Genomic DNA, 24,243 nt, shown 5'->3' on the forward strand with positions numbered 1-24,243 from the left:
CCCAGGGACATAATCTTGAGCACAAAGAATAAATCACTGAGTAATATATATATAATAATTTTATTTCTATGTAGAAAAAATATATGCAAAATCTAATTTATTTTTAGGAATACAAACATACGTGGTAAAATTATAGAGTGAAGCAAAGGAATAACAGGTGTTTTCTGTAGGTCTTTGTGGATGCTCTTTATCAGTTTGAGGAAGTTCCCATCTCTTCCTAGTTTGCTGAGAACCACAAAATGCAGGTTGGTGGTTACCTCTGAGCAAGGATGCCATGTGGTGGAATAAGGAGAAGCACCAAGGGACTTCAACGCTAATGGTACGGCTCTTTTTCCTAAACTGAGCGTTCATTGTATTCTAGTTCTTCATACTTTATACCTATCTAAACCTTTTATGTAACTACTCAGTATTTATAAAAACAATTAATGTTAAAGCCTGAGCATAGAGTAGAATGGGCATCTGGAGAAAAGAGAATTAAAGGCAAAGACCAAGGAGAGGGAAATGGCAAGTGAACAGAAGGGTGGAGTTTACTGCCCACTATGCACACTATGGACAAGGCAGTACCTGGAGAGACAGAGGTGAATGAGGGCACGGTCCCTGTCCAAATGGTGCTCAAAAGCCAGCAATGTTGTAAAAGGAAGATTTATCTTTTAAAATGTGAGGCGAACCTAGCAGGTTCTGATGCTTGCTAAGCAGTCTCTAGGCTGGAGAAAGGAAGTGAAGCAGAAGGAACAAAGAATGAGGACAGTAAAAGTGGGATTACATTAAAACCTCAATTCTGGGCTTTCCTGGTGGCGCAGTGGTTGGGAGTCAGCCTGCCAATGCAGGGGATACGGGTTCGATCCCTGGCCCGGGAAGATCCCACATGCCGTGGAGCAACTAAGCCTGTGAGCCACAACTGCTGAGCCCGCATGCCACAACTACTGAAGCCCACGTGCCTAGAGCCCGTGCTCAGCAGCATGAGAGGTCACTGCAATGAGAGGCCCGCGCACTGCAGCAAAGAGTAGCCCCCACTCGCCGCAACTAGAGAAAGCCTGCGCGGAGCAACAAAGACCCAAAGCAGCCAAAAATAAATAAATAAATACATTAAACAAACAAACAAACAAACAAAACCCTCAATTCTGGCTTTCTTCCAAATATTTGGCCATTCCCGTCTCCTTTGCAGAATCATCTTTCTCTGCCGTCAATTACATGTTTGGTGTTCCTTAGCACTTTGTTCTGAGGCCTCTTTTTTCTCTCTCTCTACTCTTTCTCTAAGTGATCATATCCATGCCTATGGTTAAAATGCAATAGTTGCTGACAACTCCCAGATTTTATCTCCAGCTCACATCTGTTCTCTGAGTATCTGACTCATGTTTCCAACTCTCACCTGACTGCTCTACTTTTATATTTCAGAGTCATCCAAAACTCAACATGTCTGTAATCCCAGAAGCTAACAAGGTCAGTTTATTTTCTGCTCATGATATATGTCATCTGCTGCTTTGCTCTGCATGTTTTGTTCCAGGATGTAGCCCAAGGAGCAATTCTTACCTGGGAATACTGCTTTTGTGATAGAAAAGAAAAATTGCGAAAACATAGGATCTGTTAAAGTTTCTGCTCAGAATCAGTGCATGTCACTCCTTCTCCCATTTCAATGGCAAGAACAAATCAAATGGCCAAGTCTGATGTGAATCAGGTGTGGATGTTATAGTCCTCTCACCAGGAGGTGCACAGTAAGTCACCTGGCATCAGGTGGAGTCCATCCCAACTCTGAAATCCTACCGGAAGCGACTATGAGGATTTCTACCCTGGAGGTAGAGAACATTCCTTGCTTAGACTGTGGTTCTTTCACTTGGGAGTGATTTCTCAATCCATTTTTCTCCATAGCTCCTGGCTTTCCTCTCTGAGATGTAATTTTTTTTTTTTCCATCATACAGCCTTGCCACATCAGAAGAGGGTGTTAGAAATTCTGCCCTTTTGAGAGACAGCTTTCTCAACTTCTTTCCTATCCATAGAAGATTTGGAGGAGAAATCGTTCCAAGAGAATTAAAAAAAAAAAAAAACAGATTTATTGAGATATAATTGAAAACAGTAAACTACATGTTTAAAGTATACACTTGGATGAGTTTTGACATATGTATAAACATATGTGTGTGAAACCATCACTGCAATCAAAATAATGATATATCCATCATCTCCCAAGGTTTCCCTATGCCCTTTTTGAATCCCTCACTCCTGCCCTCTTGCCCCCAGCAATCAAGAGTTTGCTTTCTGTCATTATACATTAGTTTGCACTTTCAGAATTCTATAAAAATTCTCTATATATCATACAGTATATTCTGTTTTGTGTGTTTCGCATTTTTCATTTAGCATAATTCCTTTTAGATTTGTCCATGTTGTACCATGAATCAATAGTTTATTATTATTTTTTTTTCTGAGTAGTATTTCATCACATGGATATACCACAATTTGTTTATCCATTCACCTGCTGATGGACATTTAGGTTGTTTCACAGGTTTTGGCTATTACAAATATAGCTATTAATATCTGTGTACAAGTTTTTGTATGGATATGTCCCTTCATTTCTCTTGGGTAAATACCTAGGAGTGAAATGGCTAAGTAGCAAGGTAAGTGTACGTTAAACTTTTTAAGAAACGTCCATACTGTTTTCCAAAGAGTTGTACTGTTTTACATCCCAACCAGCAGAGTATGAGAGTTCCAGTTTCTCCACATCTTGCCAACAATTGGTATGTTCAGGCTTTCTAATTTTAGCCATTCTAAAAGTGTGTGCTTGTGGGACTTCCCAGGCGGTGCAGTGGTTAAGATTACGTGCTTCCACAGCAGGGGGCATGGGTTCCATCCCCCGTCGGGGAACTAAGATCCCACGTGCTGTGAGGTGTGGCCAAATAAAAAAAATAGAAGTGTGTGGTCGTAACACATTATGGTTTTAATTTGTATTTCCCTAATGACTAATGATGTTGAACATCTTTTTTATGTGCTTATTGGCCATCTGTATATCTTTGGTGAAGCGTCTGTTCAAATGTTTTGCTCATTTTTTATTGGGTTGTTTATGGTCATCTGAGTTTCTAAAGTTCTTTATATATTCTGAAGGCAAGTCCTTTATGACATATATATTGTGCAAATCTATGACGATGGCTTGTCTTCATTCGCTAAACAGTGCCTTTTAAAGAACAGAAGTTTTAACTTTGATGAAGTCCAATTTATCAGGGTTTTTTTCTTTTATGGATTGGGCTTTTGGGGTTGAATCTAAGAAATCTTTGCCTAATCCAAGGTCACAAAGATATGTCTCCTGTTTTCTCCTATAAGTTTTATAATTTTAGGTTTTATATTTAGATCTAGGATCTATTTTGAATTAATCTCTATATATACATTTCACAGTATGAATGGAAGTTCATTTTTTGCATATGGATATACAATTGTTCCAGTGCCAATGGTGAAAAAAACTATGTGTTCTCCAATGAACTGCTTTGGCACCCATGTAGAAAATCAATTAACCATACATGTGTGCCATTTCTGGATTCTCTATTCTGTTCCATTGATCTATTTGTCTATCTTGAGATTAATACCACACTGTCTTGATTATTTGTAGCTTCACAATAAATCTTGAAGTTAGGTAGTGACTTTGATCTTTTGGCTCCTCAAAGTTTTTTCAAAGTTGTTTTGATTATTCTAGGTCCTTTGCATTTCCATATGAATTTTAAAATTAGCTTGTTAATTTGTACAAAAATGTTTGCTGGAGGTTTGATTGTGATTGCATTGAATCTATAAATCAATTTGGAGATAACTGTTAACAATATTGAGGCTTCTGTTCCATGAACATTGTATATCTCTCCATTTATTTAGATCCTCTTAATTTATCTCAGCAATGTTATGTAGTTTTCAATGTACAGGTCTGGCACATTATTTGTCAGATTCATCCCTAAGTATTTCATGTGTTTTGAAATATTTTGATAAATACTGCTTTTTAATTTTGATTGTTCTGTGCAAATATACAGAAATTAATTTGGGTTTTGGATGTTGACTTTTTTTCCTGCAACCTTTTGCGAAACCCACTTATTAGTTCTAGTAACTCCTTTTGTAGATTCCATGGGGTTTTCTATGTTAGTGAGCATATCATCTGTGAATAAAAAATTTTATTTCTTCCTTTCCAGTCTGATGCCTTTTATTTCTTTTTCTTGCCTGACTGTACTGACTAAAACTTTCAGCACAATGTTGAACAGAACTGATGACAGCAGGTGTTTATTTCTTGATCTTGATCTTAGGAGGAGAGTATGTAGTCTCTCACCATTAAGTATGATGTTATCTGTCAGTTTTCTTATATGCCCAGTATCAATTTGAAAAAGTTTTCCTCTATTTCTACTTTGCTGAGATTTTTTTAAAAATTAGGAATGAACGTTTTGTTTTGCCAACTGCCTGTTTTGTTTCTATTGACATAATCATTGAGTTTTTCTTTTTTACTTTTTGAATAACAATAATTGATTTTTGAATGTTAAACTGATCTTACATTCTTGGGATAAACTCCACACATTCATGGTTTCTTTCCTTTTTTATGTTGCTGGATTCAATTTGCTAAAATTTTGTTTACAAGTTTTGCATCTGTGCTCATGAGGGATGTTGGTCTGTTAATTTGCTTGTAATGCTTTTGTCAGATTTTGGTATCAGGGTAATACTGGCCTCATGAAGTAAGTTAAGAACTATTCCTTCCTCTTTCGTTTTCTGGAAGAGTTTAAGAAGAATTAATACTATTTCTTCCTTCAATTCTTGATAAAATTCACCAGTGAAACCTTCTAGGCCTGAAGTTTTCTTTGTGGGAAAAATTTAAATTATAAATTCAGGTCATCTATTCATTTTAGTGAACCTGGGTAGTTTATATTCCAAAAAAATGTATCCATTTTTCAGAGTTGTCAAAATTAATGGCATAGTCAAGCAAATGGCTTTGTGGCACCATTTTTCCAACAGCATTTGCTCACTTTGTGTCTCTGTGACATTTTGGTAAGTCTTGCAATATTTCAAAATTTTCATGATTATTATTTTGTAATGATGATCTGTGATCAGTGATCTTTGATGTTACTTACTGAAGACTCAGATGGTGGGTAGCATTTTTTAGCAATAAAGTATTTTTGAATTAAAAAAATTAACGGCATAAAGTTGTTTATAGTATTCCTCTATTAATGTATTAGTATCTGAAGAATGTAATGTCACCACTCTCATTTCTGATGTTGGTAAATTTTTGTCTTCTCTCTCTTTTCCTGATGAGTCTGACTTGAGATTTATTAATGTTATTGATCTCCTCAAAGAAACTGATTGTTTAATTGATATTCTATATTGTTTTACTGTTTTCTATGTCATTGATTTCTGCTCTGATCTTTATTATTTACTTTCTTATGCTTATCTTGGGTTCTGTTTGCTCTTCTTTTTCTAACTTCTTAAGGTGGAAGCTGACCTTTTTTCTTTTTTCACATAGACATTTATTGCCATAAATTTGCTCCCTTAAGTTTTGCTTTAGTGATATTCCACACATTTTGATGTCTTCATTCCCATTTAGTTAAAAAATCTTTGTAATTTCCCCTTTGATATTTTCTTTGACCCATATCTCATTTAGAATTGTGTTATAGTTCACAAATATTTGGGGGATTTTCCAGATACTTTTCTGTTATTTATTTCTAAGTTAATTACATTGTGACCAGAGAATACACTTTGTATGATTTGAGTCCTTTTAAATTTTCTTTGGTTTTGTTTTATAGCCAAATTTATGGTCTATCTTGGTGAATATTTTGTATGCTCTTGGAGAAAAAAATGTGTATTCTGCTGCTGTTGGGTGGAATGTTGTATAAATGTCAATTAGGTTAAGTTGATTGATTGTAAAGTTCAAGTCTTCTATAGCCTTACTAATTTTTCTGTGTACTTGTTTTACCTATTGTTAAGAGAGAGCTATTGACATCTCTAACAATAATTGTGAATTTGTCTACTTCTCCTTGTAGTTCTATCAGTTTTTGCTTCACGTATTTTTAAGCTCTGTATTAGAGGCACAAACATTTAGGATTGTCATGTCCTTCTGATGAACTGGTCTATTTATCATTATGAAATGAATTTATTTATTCCTGGTAATAGTCTTTGTTCTAAAATCTACCTAGCTTGATATTAATAAACACATTCTAGCTTCTTTTGATTAGTGTCAGCATGGTATATCTTTTCCCATTCTTTTACTTTTAGCCTTTTGTATCTTTACTTTTCAAATACATTTCCTGTAGGCAGTATATGGCCGAATCTTACTTTTTTATACAATCTGAAAATCTCTATCTTTTAATTAGAATGTATAGACAATTTACATTTAATTGAATTGTGATACAGTTAGACTTAAATCCACCATCTTATCTATTTGCCCCATCTGTTGTTTCCTTGGCCTTCTTTCTCTGCCTTCTTTTGGATTTTGCATATGGCTTATGATTTACTTTCATCTGCTTTGTTGCATATTAGCTATAACTCTTTGTTTAGTTTATTTAATGGTTGCTCTAGGGTTGATAATAGCTATTTTTAACTTGTCACAGTTGTGGTAGGCTAAATAATTGCCTTCAAAGATATCCATGTCCTAATCCCCAAAGTCTGTAAATATGGCAAAAGGGACTTTGCAGATGTGATTACATTAAGGATCTTGAGATAAGGAGATTATCCTGGTTCATCTGGATGTGCCTTAAGTATAATTATCAAGGTCTTTATGAGAGAGAGGCAAGAAGGTTAATGTGGGGGCGGGGGGGGGGGAAGGTGGTGATGTGACAATGGAAGCATAGATTAGATTTATGAGTCCAGGATCCAAGGAATGCCAGCAGCTTCTAAAATCTGGAAGAAGCAAGGAATGGGTTCTCCCCTGGAGGCTCCAGAAAGAGCCAGCCCTACTGACATCTTGATTTTAGCCCCTTAACACTCATTTGGACTTCTGACTCCCAGAACTGTATAAATTTGTGTTGTTTTAAGCCACTAAGTTTGTGGTAATTGTTATAGCAGAGATAGAAAACGATGCTGGTTTACCTTCAAATGTTATTACACAACTTTCAGGTATAAGAGTAGAATCTTATAGTAGTAAACTTGATAAAATAAGGAGCAACAGTCAAGGCAAATAAAGTAGCACTTCACTTGGTTTTCAAAATACCAGTACCATAGAATGGATGTGGCTCGCTATGTGCTTGTTAGAAGTGGCTAGGCAGCAGAGTCCTGGCAATTTGATCCACTTTATTTCTTAAGCCAGGTTTCCTATTTGAAAAGAGGTCTTACTGATTAGAAAATTCCAATGAGCATTTTCAGATGGATGTCTGTGAGTACATTAGAAGTTACCTTTACTATAAAATGGATGGTACTGAATATTTGAGATGCTCAAATTTTAGTCTCCCTGGAGACAGTTATAATTTTGATATCAACAAAAGTAGAATCCATTCCATATACTTTCCTCTGATGGACCCAGTACAAAACACTGCTGTTATATGTATCCCTTCAGAATAAAAATCGTGAAAGGCTAGCAGATTATAGAAGCCAAAATATAGTAAGCCAAGGTTCAAACAATGTTGATGAAGTGATAATCATTCACTGAATTGACAAAGAGTCATAAAGTTCCTTATGACATTTCCACAGAATATAAGGTGTTTTGAGTGAACCGTTATAAAATTTATGAACTTGTGTTTGTGATGATAATTTTGCTTGACATTAAAGCTACAGAAATTAGGACTTTCATATCTCATTGATTCCTGCTGAGCCTCTGTTCTCCACTCTTCAGTGCAATTCTTTAATGAGACAAGGCAGAAAGAATGATTATACATGATGTTACAAACACACTGTCCTTGATTACCATAGAATGGGCACTGGGTAATGTATACAGAGATGATTATATGTGTGAAAAAGATAATCTTGATTCCAAAAATAAAAATCACACTTATATAGTAAACTCAAGAAAGAGCTTGCACATTATTCAGGATTGTAGAACCATCTTGAGACATTGATAAAGAAAAAGCAGTCTTGCCTTGAAAGAAACTATAAAGGATCAACTTTGACTCTAGTGAGCCTCTCTGAGAGAAATTTAGAGGATTTCTAGAAATAAAATATTGTTAGAGGCATATTCATATTTTAAAAAGCTGAAAATGTGCACCTGTTTTTGAATATCATACAGATATCCAATTTCCCCTTTACAGCCAGTTCTAGAGGTATTCATGCTTTAGAATAATAAGAAACAACAAAGATTCAGGTCCTATATTTGGATTTTAGTAAGAATCTGATAGAGAAGATCATCACTAGAATCCAGGAGTTTGAATTGATTTTTGGCAAGTCAGAAGCTGATTTGCTACCAGACAATGAGAGCTTCCTAGTTTTAAATCCTGTGATCAGTGGTTTAACTGGGGTTAAATTCATTCCTACTCATCCATACATCCATCCAGCAAATATTTATTGTGTACCCAACTATGTGTCAGGCACTAGGGATAGTCTCTAGGGATATGGTCATTCTTTCTTGCCACTCATTGGAAATATATTAATGCAATTTCCTAATTTTTAGAAGATCCTGAGGGGTAAATGACTATCTAAAGTGACATAATTCACAAGAGGTAAAGCTGGTTCAAGCTTGTACCAGCCTAGGGTTCTCTACCCTGTAATTTCATCAGATTTTTTTAAAAAAATAACATTTTTGGAGTTGGCACAATAGGCAAATTAGGATCTACTCACAATTAAGAGTATTTATTTTAAAAAAAACATTAACTTTTAAATTCTTAGACCAAAAAGAAAATGAGAATCTAATTTCTTACATACATGCAAAAATCTAATTCCCTTAATTGTAGTTAAAAACGTAACTGCAAACAAATGTCAAACCATAATGCCAAATGACAGCTTTAAATTCTGTTTCACAAGTTGTTCTTTTAGAGATGTCTTCACATTGTCAATCAAAGAGATAATTTTGATTTTGCCACAACTCCTGCCACTGTTAAAAGCAGTGTCTGTGATATCATAAGAAGTTTGGCAAGTCTCTTGTTCTGAGAGTTGTTGACAGACAGGAAATCAGAGAAAGAGGTATGTCTTGGGAAAAATACCTGATAAGGTTTGTTATTTTAGAATGATATTACTTAGAACACTTCATTTCATAACACTCTAAACTAACAGAATTGCATCCAAAATAAATCACTCCATGGACTAATCTTTACAACTCTAAGAGTAAAGCAGATAACACTGAATTCAACAGATATTTACTGAATATCTACATCACCAATGCAGGGTATAAAAGATATGTTGCTTTAAGAGGTTAGCAACCTAAATGAAGATGAAAGAAAGGAAATTAATACTTTCTGGGCACCTACAACCTACCAGGCATGATACTAGATGCTTTAATCTTCACAAGAAGGTAGCTATTATTAATATGCCCATTTTACAGATAAGGAAAATGACCCTTAAAGTGGTTAAGCCAGTTGTCCAAACTTGACACTAGATTTAAACCTATGTTTGCCTAACTAAGTCCGTTCTTTTTATACTAAGCCACACTACCACGAGGTAACAGAACCCTTGAAACCTTGCTTCCACATCCCTTTTTATATTCTACACTTCTTATTGCTTCTAGCCTTCATGAAAGTATGACAAGCCTCATCAAAGTAACTAAACACCAAGTTTCTCTTCTTATAGAATGTGTTGTGAAATGTTTTTATTCTACTTTTGTTCTGAGATATAGCTCCACTTCTGACTTTGCTAAGGCACTAGAGAAAGGAAGACAAAAGTCACCATCTTATGTTTATTAAATGAATGGAAGAATCCTGAAAAGAGTGGAGAGGTGGGGTAAGAAGGCAAGAGGAGGGGAAGAGGGGGTACTCTGGGATTTTCTGCTTTCTGCAGGGCTGGGAGTCCCCTGAAGACTCAGTGTTACAACATGATTGAGAAAGAGAAGCTGACAGAACTGATCCCTTCAAGACAAATGCTAAGGGAACTGTGTAAACTGTAGTGGAGGGAACACAGTTTATAAAGCTAGATACAACGGAGCTTGATTTCTGTCTTTGCCAGTTATGTAGCCCTGGGCAAGACATTTAGCCTTGCTTAACCTCAGTTTCTTCAAGTGTAAAATGTGGAAAATGATACCTGCTTCACAAGAGAGGGTCACAGCTCTGCTAGCCAGGGCCTTTGTGCAAATTTGAAAATGGCTTGCCCTCTGGGTTGGTGAATTAGAAAAAGTGCTCCCTCTGGGTGGGGGCCGACCCAGGTACATAGAGCTTGGTGAGGAAGGAATGGCATGCTTATGCAAGAGAAATAAGCCCCTTCCTCTGTGGCAAGTGGTGAGGAGAGCAGAGTTCAGGCTGGTTTTCAGGCCCCTGACCCTTTCTGATGAGCACCACACAATGATGCATCTCACTCAGGGCAGTGTGAAGACAAGATCATGTCCACAGAAGCACCAAGAGGGCTCCCCACGACTGTGAAACCTGGGGATGGTGTGTGAGAGAGCTTGAGAGCGAGAAAGCGGGGAGGAGAGAAGAAAGGAAGCAGGGAGAAGGGGAAGAGAGAGCCTGAAGAAACAGGTATGTTTGACCATGGGGTTGTGTCATATACAGAACGGGAAATTCCATGAACCTCCTGAAATAATTTGCTAGATTTTATGTACATTTCTCTGAGGTGAGGGTTTAGAGCTGTCAATTAAAGAAGAAAAAACAAAGAGAAAGAGAAGAGGATGAGGAAATTGAAAAAGAAGTTAATGTTGTGGGTGTAGGAGGGGGAATAAAATCCTTCCCTATAGCCTCAAAGGTATGCTTCAGGGGGACAGGGAGAAATTAAGTAAATTTCACTTAAGAGAGGTAAAGAGCTAGCTGATAGAGACACAGACAGATAACTGCTTATTTCACAGAACAATTTACACATAAGCCACTTGCCCCCAACTTCGGTCACAATGAAGCTTTTCCTCCAACGACATTCTTCACTAATCCTGTCATATTACTGGCAAGTAAATCATAATAAGTATTTTTCTATATTTTTTCTTGGAATTCACCAAGATAGGGCCAACACAGCTCTTGGGGAGGAACGCATAGGGTGCGGACTATTACAAACAGCTGTGTGTCTCAGCAGTACGGTTTTAGGCCACACGTTACTGCATAAATGAATTTCTCTGAGCGTTATACGTGGGCAGTCTCCAAGCTTAAACACATATGCCCTTCTAAAATGTATTTGTAAGTTGGTTATAGGAAATTTCCAACACATTTTACTATAGAAATAATTTTCCATAAAAAAGGAATTAGGCCTGCAGGCCAGCCCACAAAACCCTATTTAATCCACAATACTTCTGAAGTGGTATCACAAATTCATAGTTCTGGGTAGAGTTCTGGCCCTGGCCGAAGACACCCTGTAGCCCAGAAGCATGAGAGCTGAGGGCTCTCTTTACACAGAATTTAAAAAATAGCCACCCTTTTCTCTGGCACTGTCCCTGTGCCCTGCCCCGCTCCTCCCCATCCAGCAAGGAGACCCCTCTCTCCAGGCCCGGTGTGCCTGTGACCAAGCTGGCCAGGCCTTCTCTACCCCCAGCATCCAGGATCCTGAAGGACCTACTTCTCTTCCTTCCAGTGGAGCCTCTTCTCCTAAGAGAGCTTCCTCAGCTGAGTGCGGGGGAGAAAGCAATGCATAACTAATTAGATTTGTGCTAATGTATGAGTTATTTCCTAGTCACTAACTCCTTTCCTGCTCCAAATTCAGAAGTTCTGCCAGTTTTTTTTCCTAGGGTCAATTCTGGCTTTTCATATCTTTTTTTCCTCCTCTCCTGAAACTACATACCTTCTAAGCCTCACATTTTCCACAGTGGTCCCAGTGGAAGCACGGGCAAGTGGCTCTGCCGTGGGGAGGGGTGGGGGAGGAGGGGCAGTGTGCGGAGGCTGCCTGAATTTGCAAAGCCCACACTGGCACCTTGAGTGAGTTGGGCTTTGGCCTTTGGAGAGCACATCTGGCAGCCTGGTTGGTTGCTGTCCTTCCACAGCAGTGGTTTGGGACCTTGTTGTGCAGCAGATTCCCAGGCACCGCCCGGTCCTACTGAACTAGAATCTCTGCTGGTCTTATCATGCAACTCTATTTTAAGTTTTTTCCTGAGCCCAGCTTCTTTTTTTCTGGAAGGACTTTCACATTTCCAACTGCTTAAGGACACCTCTATTTAGAGATCCCATTGGTGCTTCAAATCAAAGCTCCAAGAGCAAATTTGCTCAGCTGAGAGACAGTTTACTGAAGGAAAGAAAGTAGAGGGAGGAAAGCCAAGTTCATGCATGAACCTTAAGGAATGTCTGCTGTCAGGTGATGGCAGGAGGGAAGAGCAAAGAACCAAAACAGAGAGAGGAAAGGGGCAGGATAACAGGTTGCCCCTGAAGCCAAAGGAAGACAAAGTTTTAAGGCAGGTTTAGACAATAACGTCAAAGCCTCCGAAAGGTCACTTGTTCTTCAGGATGTCTTTTTAACCTGGCTCTCATATCTCCCTCTGGCTCAACATGGAGTAAGCCCTGGCTGTTTGCTCTCATTCACTTGGTACAGACATTCAAATAACCCAACAGAAACTGGCAGAGGGTGAGAGCTAAAGATTTTCACTTTTCTCATGTCTCTTAGGCTTAGCTATGCACAAAACCCTTTGATGAATATCAAAACAGTAAATGACCTGACTTGCCCCCACTGCCCGTTGCCAATTCCTTCTCCACCCAGCAGCTAGAACCATCTTTCCACAGTGTCGGTACTTGCTTAAATCCCTCCAATGGTTTCTTTTTTTTTTTTTTTTAAAGTTATACAATTTTTATTTATTTATTTATTTATTTACGGCTGTGTTGGGTCTTCGTTTCTGTGCGAGAGCTTTCTCTAGTTGCCGCAAGTGGGGGCCACTCTTCATCGCGGTGCGCGGACCTCTCATTATCGCGGCCTCTCTTTTTGCGGAGCACAGGCTCCAGACGCGCAGGCTCAGTAACTGTGACTCACGGGTCCAGTCGCTCCGCGGCATGTGGGATCTTCCCAGACCAGGGCTCGAACCCGTGTCCCCTGCATTGGCAGGCAGATTCTCAACCACTGCGCCACCAGGGAAGCCCCCTCCAATGGTTTCTTTTCATTGCACTGAAACTAATACCCAAACTCCTACGGGCCTGTGAGGCCCTGAATGACTTGACCTTCACCTTTGCCCCTCACATTTGCTAGGCCTCGCGTCATACTGCCACTTCCAAGAACTTACCAAGCTCATTTTTTACTTGTAAAACTCTTCCCTGGCCCTTGGCGTGGGAACCTCTTACTTGTCTTCCTTTATGTACCATTTTGGAAGTTACTTTTACAACCACCCTTTCCAAAGCAGGTACCCCTTCTATGAGTCTCTACTACAATACCCCTTCACTTAATTTATATCTGTTATCATAACCTAGAATTATTCTGGTTAGTTCTCTACTTTTTTTTTTGTTTCTTTAACTGTTTGTCTCTCCTATTAGAATGTAAACTTCATGAAGACAGGGATGTTTCAGATTCACCATTGTATCCCCAGGGTACGTAGTACCTGGCACATAGTAAATGCTCAACAAATAACTGTTAACTGACTGAATTACCCAAAGTAAGTCATTCATTGACTCAACAAATATTTATTGAGTGAATACATGTGCCAGATTCTGAGGATACAATAGAAGACAAGGCAGGCAAAATCTGAAAGCGGCCTTGGACAAAGAAAAAAAAAAAACACAATGCTTATATCTAGGAGTAATCCTATGATAATATGATAAAATGTGCTTGCAGCCCAATAAGTTAATTTTTATTATGTGACAGACATCATGTCAGTAAACTTGGTGCCACCAAATGACTAAGTAATACCATGCCTGCTTTTGGATAGATGAAAGTATAGAGAGAAAAGAAAGAAAAAGGGCAAGGATGTAAGAGGAAAAAAAGAGGGGGGTAGAGGGGAGAAGAGAGGAGGAAGTAGTCCAGTGATGTCTCTGTTCTCTGAAAACTTAAAGAAATTATCTTTACCACTTATTATAGAAGGTAAGATTAGAATCATACTAAATTTTTTAAAAATATGGCAAATATAGTGTGCTATTTCAAAGCAATCAATCCCCTAAGAAAGCTCTATATTTATTCGAATGATGTTATTAATCCTCAAAACATTCATGAAACTGCTGTCTTCAAATTGCTGCCAGAGATAATTTATTAAGCATAGAAAAAAGGAAAACATTTTACTTATTTTTAATCCCCAATGATATTTCCCAGATTGATTTCCCATCATTCTCCTTGAACTTGCTTTCACTGGACCTACTGAGATTGTTTTAAAAATCAAATTCATTCCTAAAGGTCAAAGATTCATCATACTAAGGATATTCTAAAACATGCACACTTAAGCCAATCCTCAAAAAAGAGTTCCAGAAATGTTTGAACAAAGATAGGATCTTCTCAATGACCAGTATGAAAGAGACAGAATTTACCTGGATAAACAGCTAGATCTAATTAATCTGACATCACTGGAAATGCAGTATTCTGTACCTTTTATATACATAGAGTATACAGCTGATTTTAATCATTCTGACTCAGTCATCATTATGGCCATCAATTATTAACCCATATTATAAATATAAGGGCTCTCAAGATTACTGATGTGTGTAAGGCTGTTTGTCTCTATTGTATATTGGGCCAAACTGCAATTCTTTTAAAGTTTTTTGTTGGTACTTATAGTTTTTCTTTCTTCTTATGCATGGTCAATCTTTCAGCTGCCATTCCTTCTTGTTATTAGTAAGACTGGCTCTTGCCAATTTCCTGCTTATAAAATTACTGCTTCTAATATGCTATGGGCTTATCAGTGACACAACAGTGGAATGGCAGACGTGGGGGTGGGATGAAGAGTCACGGAACTACAAGATACAACCTCTTAGCGAGAGGCAGGTTATTGGTGTGGCAGGGTGAGGAAGAAATGGTGGATGGCAATAAGCTCTGCAATTGTTCATCTTACTAAACCAAAGAGAAGTAAATGTATATCATCCCGGGGGGGACCAGAGACAAGCCTTGTTTTTCTGTGAACTAGACAGACCTCTGACTAGCCTGGAGTAGAGACAGATGTGATCTAGGGCATAGTGTTGGTGGTTAGAACCTAATTCTAAGCTGCCTGCTACCCACTTCTGTGGCCCCACTCCCAGACTCCTCTGGGAGCAAATAGTTGCCCTTAAAAAGAATGAAAACAAGATTATAAATGTTCTAAATTAGAAAGCAGTCAAATACTCATAAAATAAAATGAATAAAATAAAAAATAAACTAAAAAATGAGCCACAACTAGGGCACCTGCTGGACGCTGGGGGGGGGGGACCTTGACGCCCAAGGAGACGGAAGGAACCCCCGAGCAGCCGGGTAGGATGTAGGGGCCAGTGAGGGGGGAGGAGAAGTGGAGATTGGACAGGACCAGCACCCCTGAGGGGTGGCTGGGAGAGGGGAGGGGTTCCCATGCCTGGAGGGACCCTAGGGGGCTTGGAGGATCAGGGGAGGTGCAGTGGGTGTTTCCCCCACCCACTTGGGCCCCAGGAAGCCTGCTGGGGTCCCAGGCCAGGTCCTCCAACTTCTGGGGCCCCCTCTGGCTGTGCTGGTCCTGGGGGGGAGGGGAAGAAGAGGAGAAGTGGATGGGGAGGGGCTCTCCAGGATTGGAGGATCAGGGGGGAGTGCACCTAGCATTTCCCCTACCCACTCGGGCTCCAGGGAGCCTGCTGGACTCCCGAGCCTGGTCCTCTGCCCTCTGAGGCCCCCTCTGGCCGTGTGGGTCCTAGAGGTGTAGGATGGAGGAAGCAGGGGGAAAGAGGACGAGAGGTGGACAGGGGGGCCCTCCAGGACCGGAGGATCAGGGGAAGCACAGCAGGTGTTTCCCCGCACACTTGGGCCCCAGGAAGCCTGTTGGGCTTCTGGTCTGGTCCCTGCATTCCAGGGCCCCTTCTGCCCACGTGGGTCCTAGGGGCATGGTGGGCAGGAAGAAGAAGAGAGGCCAATGGGAAGGGACCCTCCAGGATCAGAGGGAATGCAACTAGCATTTCCCCTGCCCACTTGGGCCTGGGGAGCCTGCTGGGGTCCCGGACCTGGTCCTCCACCCTCCAAGGCCAGAGGCACTCCTGGGTCCCTCCTGCCACACTGAGCAAAAGCCCCACTCCCCCCAGGGCCTTTTCTGGCCCTGTGGGTCCTAAACATAGGCCCCACCCACTGCCTAAACCCCACCCCTGCATAAGCCCCATCCTCCACAGCCAAGGACTTTTCAGGCTTTTTTTTTTTTTTTAATCCTCCTCTTTTTTGCCACTGTAGTTCTGTTTTACCTCCAGGTTGTTGTTTCATCTATATTTTAATTTTTTAAATTTTTTCTAAATTATCTGTTAGTTATCTAATATTATTTTATCTTTTACTCTTTGTTATTGTTCTGTTCCTTTCCTTCTTTTCTTTTTTGTTTTTTGGCTGCCCGTGCAGCTTGCAGGATCTTGGTTCACGAGCCGGGGGTCAGGCCTGAGCTCCTGTAGTGGGAGCTCCAAGTCTGAACCACAGGAATAAAAGAGAACCTCAGACCCCAGGGAATATTCATCGGAGTGAGGTGTCCTGGAGGTTCTCATCTCGGCACCAACACCCAGCTCTACCCAACAGCCTACAAACTCCAGTGCTGGAAGCCTCAGGACAAACAACCAGTAAGACAGGAACACAATCCCACCCATTAAAAAAAGAAAAATGAGAGGACAAAAAAATACGTCACAGAAAAAGGAGCAAGGTAAAAACCTACAAGACCAAATAAATGAAGAGGAAATAGGCAATCTACCTGATAAAGAATTCAGAGTAATGATAGTAAACATGATGCAGAAACTAGGAGATAGAATCGAGGCACGGATTGAGAAGATACAAGAAATATTTAACAAAGATCTAGAAGAACTAAAGAACAAACAAACAGAGATGAACAACACAATAACCAAAATGAAAAATACACTACAAGGAATCAATAACAGAATAACTGAGGCAGAAGAACAAATAAGTGAGCTGTAAGACAGAATGGTGGAAATAACTGCCAAGGAGCAGAATAAAGAAAAAAGAATGAAAAGAATTGAAGACAATCTCAGAGACCTCTGGGACAACACTAAATGCACCAACATTCGAATTATAGGGGTCCCAAAAGAAGAAGAGAAAAAGAAAGGTCTGAGAAAATATTTGAAGAGGTTAGAGTGGAAAACTTCCCTAACATGGGAAAGGAAATAGTCACCCAAGTCCAGGAATCACAGAGAGTCCCACACAGGATAAACCCAAGGAGAAACACACCAAGACACATGTTAATCAAACTAACAAAAATTAAATTCAAAGAAAAAATATTAAAAGCAGCAAGGGAAAAGCAAAAAATAACATACAAAGGAATCCCTATAAGGTTATAAGCTGATTCTTCAGCAGAAACTCTAAAGGCCACAAGAGAGTGGCAGGATATACTTAAAGTGATGAAAGAGAAAAACCAACAACCAAGATTAATCTACCCAGCAAGGATCTCATTCAGATTCAACAGAGAAATCAAAAGCTTTACAGACAGGCAAAAGCTAAGAGAATTCAGGACCACCAAACCAGCTTTACAATAAAAGCTAAAGAAACATCTCTAGGCGGGAAACACAAGAGAAGAAAAAGACCCACAAAAACAAACCCCAAACAATTAAGAAAACGGAAATAGGAACATACATATCGACAATAACCTTGAATGTAAATGGATTAAATGCTCCAATCAAAAGACACAGACTGGGTGAATGGATACAAAAACAAGACCTGTATATATGCTGTCTACAAGAGACCCACTTCAGACCTAGGGACACATACAGACTGAAAGTGAAGGGATGGAAAAAGATATTCCATGCAAATGGAAATCAAAAGAAAGCTGGAGTAGCAATACTCGTATCAGATAAAATAGACTTTAAAATAAAGACTGTTACAAGAGATAAGGAAGGACACTACATAATGATCAAGGGATCAATCCAAGAAGAAGATATAACAATTATAAATATTTATGCACTCAACATAGGAGCACCTCAATACATAAGGCAAATGCTAACAACCATAAAAGGGGAAATTGACAGTAACACAATAATAGTAGGAGACTTTAACACCCCACTTATACCAAGGGACAGATCATCCAAACAGAAAATAAATGAGGAAACGCAAGCTTTAAATGACACAGTAGACCAGATAGATTTAATTGATATTTATAGAACATTCCACCAGAAAGTGGCAGAATACACTTTCTTCTCAAGTGCACACAGAACATTCTCCAGGAGAGATCACATCTTGGGTCACAAATCAAGCCTCGGAAAATTTAAGAAAACTGAAATCGTATCAAGCATCTTTTCTGACCACAATGCTATGAGATTAGAAATCAATTACAGGAAGAAAACCTGTAAAAAGCACAAATACATGGAGGCTAAGCAGTGTGCTACTAAATAACCAAGAGATCACTGAAGAAATCAAAGAAGAAATAAAAAAATACAAAGAAACAAATGACAATGAAAACACAACAACCCAAAACCTATGGGATGCAGCAAAAGCAGTTCTAAGAGGGAATTTTATAGAAATTCAATTTCACCTCAAGAAACAAGAAAAATCTCAAATAAACAACATAACCTTACACCTAAAGCAACTAGAGAAAGAAGAACAAAGAAAACCCAAAGTCAGTAGAAGGGAAGAAATCATAAAAATCAGAGCAGAAATAAATGAAATAGAAACGAAGAAAACAACAGCAAAGATCAATAAAAGTAAAAGCTGGCTCTTTGAGAAGATAAACAAAATTGATAAACCTTTAGCCAGACTCATCAAGAAAAAAAGGGAGAAGACTCAAATCAATAGAATTAGAAATGAAAAAGGAGAAGTAGGGATTCCCTGGTGGCGCAGTGGTTGAGAATCTGCCTGCCAATGCAGGGGACACGGGTTCGAGCCCTGGTCTGGGAAGATCCCACATGCCACGGAGCAACTGGGCCCGTGAGCCACAATTACTGAGCCTGCGCGTCTGGAGCCTGTGCTCCACAACAAGAGAGGCCACGATGGTGAGAGGCCTGCGCACCGCGATGCAGAGTGGTCCCCACTTGCCACAACTAGAGAAAGCCCTCGCACAGAAACGAAGACCCAATACAGTCATAAATAAATAAATAAATAAATAAATAAATAAAAGAACGTGAATTTCTTAAAAAAAAAAAAAAAAAAAAGAGAAGACACAGACTGGGAGAAAATATATGCAAAAACACATCTAATAAAGTACTGTTATCTAAAAAAAAAAAAAAAAAAAAAGGAGAAGTAACAACTGACACTGCAGAAATACAAAGGATTTTAAGAGACTACTACAAACAACTATATGCCAATAAAATGGACAACCTCGAAGAAGTGGACAAATTCTTGGAAAGGTACAATTTTCCAAGACTGAACCAGGAAGAATTAGAAAATATGAAGAGACCTATCTCAAATAATGAAATTGAAACTGTAATTAAAAATATTCCAACAAACAAAAGTCCAGGACCATATGGTTTCACAGGCGAATTCTATCAAACATTTAGAGAAGAGCTAACACCCATCCTTCTCAAACTCTTTCAAAAAATTGCAGAGGGAGGAACATCCCCAAATTCATTCTACGAGGCCACCATCACCCTGATACCAAAACCAGACAAAGATATCACAAAAAAAGAAAATTACAGACCAATATCACTGATTAACATAAATGCAAAATTCCTCAACAAAATACTAGCAAAAAGAATCCAACAACACCTTAAAAGGACTGTACACCATGATCAGGTGGGATTTATCCCAGGGATGGAAGGATTCTTCAATATACATAAATCAATCAGTGTGATATACCATATTAACAAATTAAGGAATAAAAACCATATGATCATTTTAATAGACGCAGAAAAAGCTTTTGACAAAATTCAACACCGATTCACGATAAAAACTCCAGAAAATGGACATAGAGGGAACCTACCTCAACATAATAGAGGCCATCCACATATGACAAACCCACAGCAAACATCATTCTCAATGGTGAAAAACTGAAAGCATTTCCACTAAGATCAGTAACAAGACAAGGATGTCCAGTCTCGCAAGACAAGGATGTCCACACTCGCCACTCTTATTCAAGATAGTTTTGGAAGTTTTAGCCATGGCAATCAGAGAAGAAAAAGAAATAAAAGGAATACAAATTGGCAAAGAAGAAGTAAAATTATTACTGTTTGCAGATGACATGATACTATACACAGAAAATCCTAAAGATGCCACCAGAAAGCTACTGAAACTAATCAATGAATTTGGTAAGGTTGCAGGATACAAAATTAATGCACAGAAATCTGTGGTGCTCTTATACACTAACAAGGAAAAATCAGAAAGAGAAATTAAGGAAACAACCCCATTTACCATCGCAACAAAAAGAATAAAATAACTAGGAATAAACCTACCTAAGGAGGCAAAAGACCTGTACTCAGAAAACTTTAAGAGACTGATGAAAGAAATCAAAGATGACATAAACAGATGGAGAAATATACCATGTTCCTGGATTGGAAGAATCAACATTGTGAAAATGATTATACTACCCAAAGCAAACTACAGATTCAATGCAATCCCTATCAAATTACCAATGGCTTTCTTCACAGAATTACAACAAAAAAGTTCATAATTTGTATAGAAACACAAAAGACCCTGAATAGCCAAAGCAATCTTGAGAAAGAAAAACGGAACTGGAGGAATCAGGCTCCTCGACTTCAAACTATACTACAAACCTACAGTAATCAAGACAGTATGGTACTGGCAAAACAGAAAACAGAAATATAGAGCAATGGTACAGGATAGAAAGCCCAGAGATAAACCCATGCACATATGGTCACCTAATTTATGATGAAGGAGGCAAGAACATACAATGGAGAAAAGACAGCCTCTTTAATAAGTAGTGCTGGGAAAACTGGACAGCTACATGTAAAAGAATGAAATTAGAGCACAACCTAACACCATACAAAAAAGTAAACTCAAAATGGATTAAATAACTAAATGTAAGACCGAACACTATAAAACTCTTAGAGGAAAACATAGGAAAAACACTCTTTGACATAAATCACAGCAAGATCTTTTATGACCCACCTCCTACAGTAATGAAAATAAAAACAAAATTAAGCAAACAGGACCTAATTAAACTTGAAAGCTTTTGCACAGCAAAGGAAACCATAAACAAGACGAAAAGAAAACCTTCAGAATGGGAGAAAATATTTGCAAACGAAGCAATGGACAAAGGATTAATCTCCAAAATATACAAACAGCTCATGGAGCTCAATATCAAGAAAACAAACAACCCAATCAAAAACATGGGTGGAAGACCTAAATAGACATTTCACCAAAGAAGACATACAGATGGCCAAGAGGCACATGAAAAGATGCTCAAAATCACTAATTATTAGAGAAATGCAAATCAAAACTACAATGAGGTATCACCTAACACAAGTCAGAATGGCCATCATCAAAAAAATCTACAAACAATAAATGCTGGAGAGGGTGTGGAGAAAAGGGAACCCTCTTGCACTGTTGGTGGGAATGTAAATTGATACAGGCACTGTGAAGAACAGTATGGAGGTTCCTTAAAAAACTAAAAATAGAACTACCATATGATCCAGCAATACCGCTACTGGGCATATACCCTGAGAAAACCACAATTCAAAAAGACACAGGGGGGCTTCCCTGGTGGTGCAGTGGTTGAGAATCTGCCTGCCAATGCAGGGGACACGGGTTCGAGCCCTGGTCTGGGAGGATCCCACATGCCGCGGAGCGACTGGGCCCGTGAGCCACAATTACTGAGCCTGCGCGTCTGGAGCCTGTGCTCCACAACAAGAGAGGCCGCAATGATGAAAGGCCCGCGCACCGCGATGAAGAGTGGCCCCCACTTGCCGCAGCTAGAGAAAGCCCTCGCACAGAAACGAAGACCCAACACAGCCATAAATAAATAAATAAATAAATAAAAATTGTATAACTTAAAAAAAAAAAGCAAAAAAAACAGATTTATTAAAAAAAAAAAAAAAAAAGACACAGGTACCCCAATGTTCATTGCAGCACTATTTACAATAGCCAGGACATGGAAACAACCTAAATGTCCATCCACAGATGGATAAAGGAGATGTGGTACATATACATAATGGAATATTACTCAGCCATAAAAAGAAATGAAATTGGGTCATTTGTAGAGATGTGGATGGTCTAGAGTTTGTCATACAGAGTGAAGTAAGTCAGAAAGAGAAAAACAAATATCGTATATTGACGCATATATGTGGAATCTAGAAAAATGGTACAGATGAACCTATTTGCAGGGCAGGAATAGAGACATAGACGTAGAGAACGGACATGTGGACACAGAGGGGGAAGAGGAGGGTGGGATGAACTGGGAGATTAGGATTGACATATATACACTACCATGCATAAAAAATAGCTAGCTAGTGGGAACATGCTATAAAGCACAGGAAGCGCAGCTTGGTGCTCTGTGACGGGTGCTCCGTGATGGGTGTGATGGGGGAGGGAGTGGGAGGGAGGTCCAAGAGGGAGGGGATATAGGTATACATATAGCTGATTCACTTCATTGTACAGCAGAAACTAAGACAACATTGTAAAATAATTCTACTCCAATGAAAAGAATATGATAGAAGAATGAAAAACAAATAGGCAATTGTGCCTTCTATACACAGAGAATAATACAAGACAAAAATTCTTGCCCTTATGGAACTTCTGTTCTTATGGAATATAATAGTTATATCAATAAATGTAAATGGCATAATATGTCCCCTTAAAGACTCCTAGATTTAATAAAAACCAACAAACCCCCCAAATTTGTGCTATATATCAATATGAATTCAAAACAAAAGGACTCAGAAAGAATAAAAGACATATCAGGCAAATTAAAACAAAAAGAAAGAAAGCAGGGTTGAGATACTAAGTACAGATAAGTTTAATTTAAAGACAAATTAACTGAGCAAAAATATCTACATTGTGTGGAGGAATATGCTTCTTAGTGTCCTTGATACTAACGCAACACCAGAGGTATCTTTGCTTGTGGAGAGTCCCCAATAACAGGTATTGACAAATAACAAAGACAGAAGAAAAGTAGGAGCTAATAAAAGGAAAAAGTGACATAAAAAGATGTTTTTCTATTGGAAAATGATAGAATCCACCAATTATTGGCTGAGGTAAAGCTCAGCAGTATAAGTACCACACACGATCTTTTTGATTCTTTTCAACAAAAATCTAACACCAAATGCCATGTGGGTTCCATCTCTACTTGCACTAACTGTGTGATGTTAAGCAAGTCATTTAACCAATTTGGGATTCAGTTTAATCACTTGTAAAATGAGGTGGTGGGATGCGATGACCTTTCAGGTGAAATATATCTTTAATCCTGTGATTTCACTGTTATCAAAATATATAGGACCTTGATGTTTCAAATATATATGGAATACTGACTTAAACATAAAATATATTTGGAAGAAATTATTCTTGACTGTACCTTTCACTTTTCAATGTTACAACCTCTTGCTTTGTCTGATTCAGAAGAGTTTTGGTTATTTCCAGTTCATTTTCCGCAAGATTAATTCTTCTTTTTAAGTTAGCTTCTTGCCTTTCTTTTGCAGTCAGTTCTTCCTGTAAAGTTTTATATATTTGTTGACAAGTCATTAAAGAGTCTTCTTTTTCTTTAAGCAATCTGGTGTGCCTAAAATGGAATAAGAAAAGAAAACAACCAATATGCATTAAATACTATATTTTTATGTTTATCAAAGATATATAAATATCTCATTTAAAACTAAAGAGTATAACTTTAATTTTTAAAATAAGAACGTTATATAAATGAATAGTTCTGAGATTTAAAATTTTTCCTATCCAGGCAAAGGCAAAATCAATGAATAGTTTCAATATATTATAAACTTGAATTAGGTATTGTCTATGTAAACAATACAATAAGAAAAGCTAAGTACATTTTAAATGTTATTTAAAATATGGTTTCAAATTCAATTACTAAAACTATTAAATAAAAAATTTGCAGTGTATACCGTGACTCAGAAATAATGGATTCGAACTTCAGTTTTCTAAGTTCTCTTTGACACTCATCAGCTTCATTAGATTTATTCCTAAAATAATACAAAAGAGGTTCAAATATTTTATTTCAAAATAGTTGAAGTGTAATTTTTTTCCCTTTTTTAAAAACAGGTTTTTCCTTTATTACTTTTCCTATCTTTATATTCTATTTGTGGTTACATATGCAGATTTCCTTGA

General features: G+C 38.3%; 1 protein-coding gene across 1 annotated transcript in view; it reads right to left on the reverse strand.

The window, feature by feature from the left end:
• Positions 1-24,243, reverse strand: part of LEKR1 (leucine, glutamate and lysine rich 1) — a 268,126-nt gene that overhangs the window by 45,821 nt on the left and 198,062 nt on the right. Inside the window, exons 8-9 of the mRNA XM_007164823.2 lie at positions 24,021-24,098; positions 23,480-23,683 (exon numbers count right to left, since the gene is read on the reverse strand). Coding sequence (XP_007164885.2) covers positions 23,480-23,683; positions 24,021-24,098 — 282 coding nt within the window. The remainder of the gene's footprint in view (positions 1-23,479; positions 23,684-24,020; positions 24,099-24,243) is intronic.

The sequence above is a fragment of the Balaenoptera acutorostrata genome, chromosome 4, assembly GCF_949987535.1.
Source record: "Balaenoptera acutorostrata chromosome 4, mBalAcu1.1, whole genome shotgun sequence".
Taxonomy (NCBI): domain Eukaryota; kingdom Metazoa; phylum Chordata; class Mammalia; order Artiodactyla; family Balaenopteridae; genus Balaenoptera; species Balaenoptera acutorostrata.